Source organism: the organism of the source record quoted next, unplaced genomic scaffold (genome assembly GCF_019419815.1).
Source record: "Pyrus x bretschneideri cultivar Hongxiangsu unplaced genomic scaffold, Pyrus_bretschneideri_v1 Contig16, whole genome shotgun sequence".
Taxonomy (NCBI): domain Eukaryota; kingdom Viridiplantae; phylum Streptophyta; class Magnoliopsida; order Rosales; family Rosaceae; genus Pyrus; species Pyrus x bretschneideri.
This window is the reverse complement of record NW_025999457.1, coordinates 5,515,544-5,517,342: the sequence shown is the minus strand read 5'-3', so window position 1 is coordinate 5,517,342 and position 1,799 is coordinate 5,515,544. Positions and strand designations below refer to the sequence as shown.

Here is a 1,799-nt window from a genome sequence, read left to right as displayed (position 1 = left end):
TATCCGGAGGAGGTAGGGAATCCTGCTTCCACACAAGAATCTGTCCGAAAAATCTGTCGGAGTAGGGAGTTATGTGAGCAGCAAGACAAAGCCATGTGATTTGGTATAAGCTAGTTTCTCTCATCGTTTCTCTTTGCAGTTCCTCTTGACCAATAATTTCATGTACCATAAGATTTTTTCACATACCCTTTCATCTATATATATACACATGATCAAGTTCACAATGGTATTAGCAACTCAATCTTCACCTTCCCAAGAACATATCAAAGCTATCTCTTTTTTCCAAGTCCTTCGAATTCCTTTTCTAGTTCTTTTATCCCCTTGAGAACATAAATCGATGGGTTTCCGGTTGCCTGGAATTGTTAGCGCGAAGAGAAGTCTCGTCCGGTCTCTATCTAATTCAAAACAGACAGCTTCAAAGACCTTAGATATCCCAAAAGGCTATTTTGCTGTGTATGTTGGGGAGAGACAGAAGAAGCGGTTTGTGATTCCAATATCATACTTGAATGATCCCTTATTCCAAAATTTGTTGAGTCAAGCCGAAGAGGAATTTGGATATGATCATCCCATGGGTGGTATCACAATACCTTGCAGTGAAGACACTTTCCTTCATCTCACTTCCTGCTCAAGTGTGTGAGTGAACACTAAAGAAGTGAATATGTGATCCACTTTCATGTCCAAAAGGATCCTCATTTCGGAACACACTGAGCTACGATGAAGGAGAGGCTATGGTCGATCATCCACTGAATCGACTCACATCCTGTGTTGAGGTGAAGCCGTCGGTACTGAAGCTGCCTGTGATGTGAGCTGAAAGTTAGGAAATTAATGAAGTAGACAAACAAAGATTTCATCACCAAAAACCCAACTTTCCAAAAATGATGACTCAAAAATTTTCGACAGATGCTGTTGACGTGGGAATTTAAATTAACCCAGTTAGTTTTATGTGTTGGCTGCTCTAAGTCAATCAAATGTAAACTGCTCTGCTGCTTTTGAGCAAAATATATTGGAATATTAAATAAAATTTATATCCTGATCCACTTTCTTGTTGGAATTTTTAGATCGTTCCGATGTAGGATTCCAACACTCTCCCTCACATGTAATCCTATTTAGTATTCACATGTAGAGATCTACATATTGGCAATTGAAATTCAGAGGTCCGCTCTATGTTAAGAGTCCAGACTTGTTTTCATTGTTTTCAATGGAACTTAGAGGCCAGCTCTCTGTTAAGAGTCCTAGCTTGTTTCCTTCTTGGTGACAATGCTTGTACGGGGCCGAACCATGACTCGATACCATGTTGAAATTTTTAGATTGACAGGCCCAAGGGACCCACTCTAATGGCATCGATACTGTCATCAACTTCATCACATGCTCAATCAGTCATGTATGGGGATAATCATATTTAAACCCATTATTTTCTTTTCACCCACCGATGTGGGATTCCAACATTTCTTGTCTTAATTTTTTTTATTACTTTTAGCTTTGGTCCCTCAAAAAAATAGCAATGTAATCTGTTATATAATTAAATTATCAATGACAACAGATTTTCTCAAGAAATGAAATTCAATTAGTTATACTTTGTACTTCGTACAAATCTGTGGTGCCTCAAGTAGTAGTGATGGGCCCCCTCTCAAAATAAAATTATGAGATATATGTGCTAGATACAAATATTATGGGGAATTTCTACACTATTTTCCTTTATCTGATAATTTAATCCTTTGACTTGGTTAATTGTTTTCACCGTGTCGGTGCAACTTATTAGAGAAAAAATACTGGGATTGTCGGAGACAAATTTCTGAAAA

The 1,799-nt window shown here is 37.9% G+C and overlaps 1 protein-coding gene across 1 annotated transcript; it reads left to right on the top strand.

Annotated features, from left to right (window-relative positions):
* Positions 1 to 1,084, top strand: LOC103957848 (auxin-induced protein 15A-like). Its single transcript, XM_009370075.3, has one exon. It carries the CDS (start codon positions 338 to 340, stop codon positions 635 to 637), a length of 300 nt encoding a protein of 99 aa, XP_009368350.1. The 5' UTR covers positions 1 to 337; the 3' UTR covers positions 638 to 1,084.
* Positions 1,085 to 1,799: the final 715 nt, after the last annotated feature.

Bases quoted from the DNA above. Each gene is read 5' to 3' on its own strand.
- LOC103957848 (XM_009370075.3), top strand. From the start codon at position 338: ATGGGTTTCCGGTTGCCTGGAATTGTTAGCGCGAAGAGAAGTCTCGTC.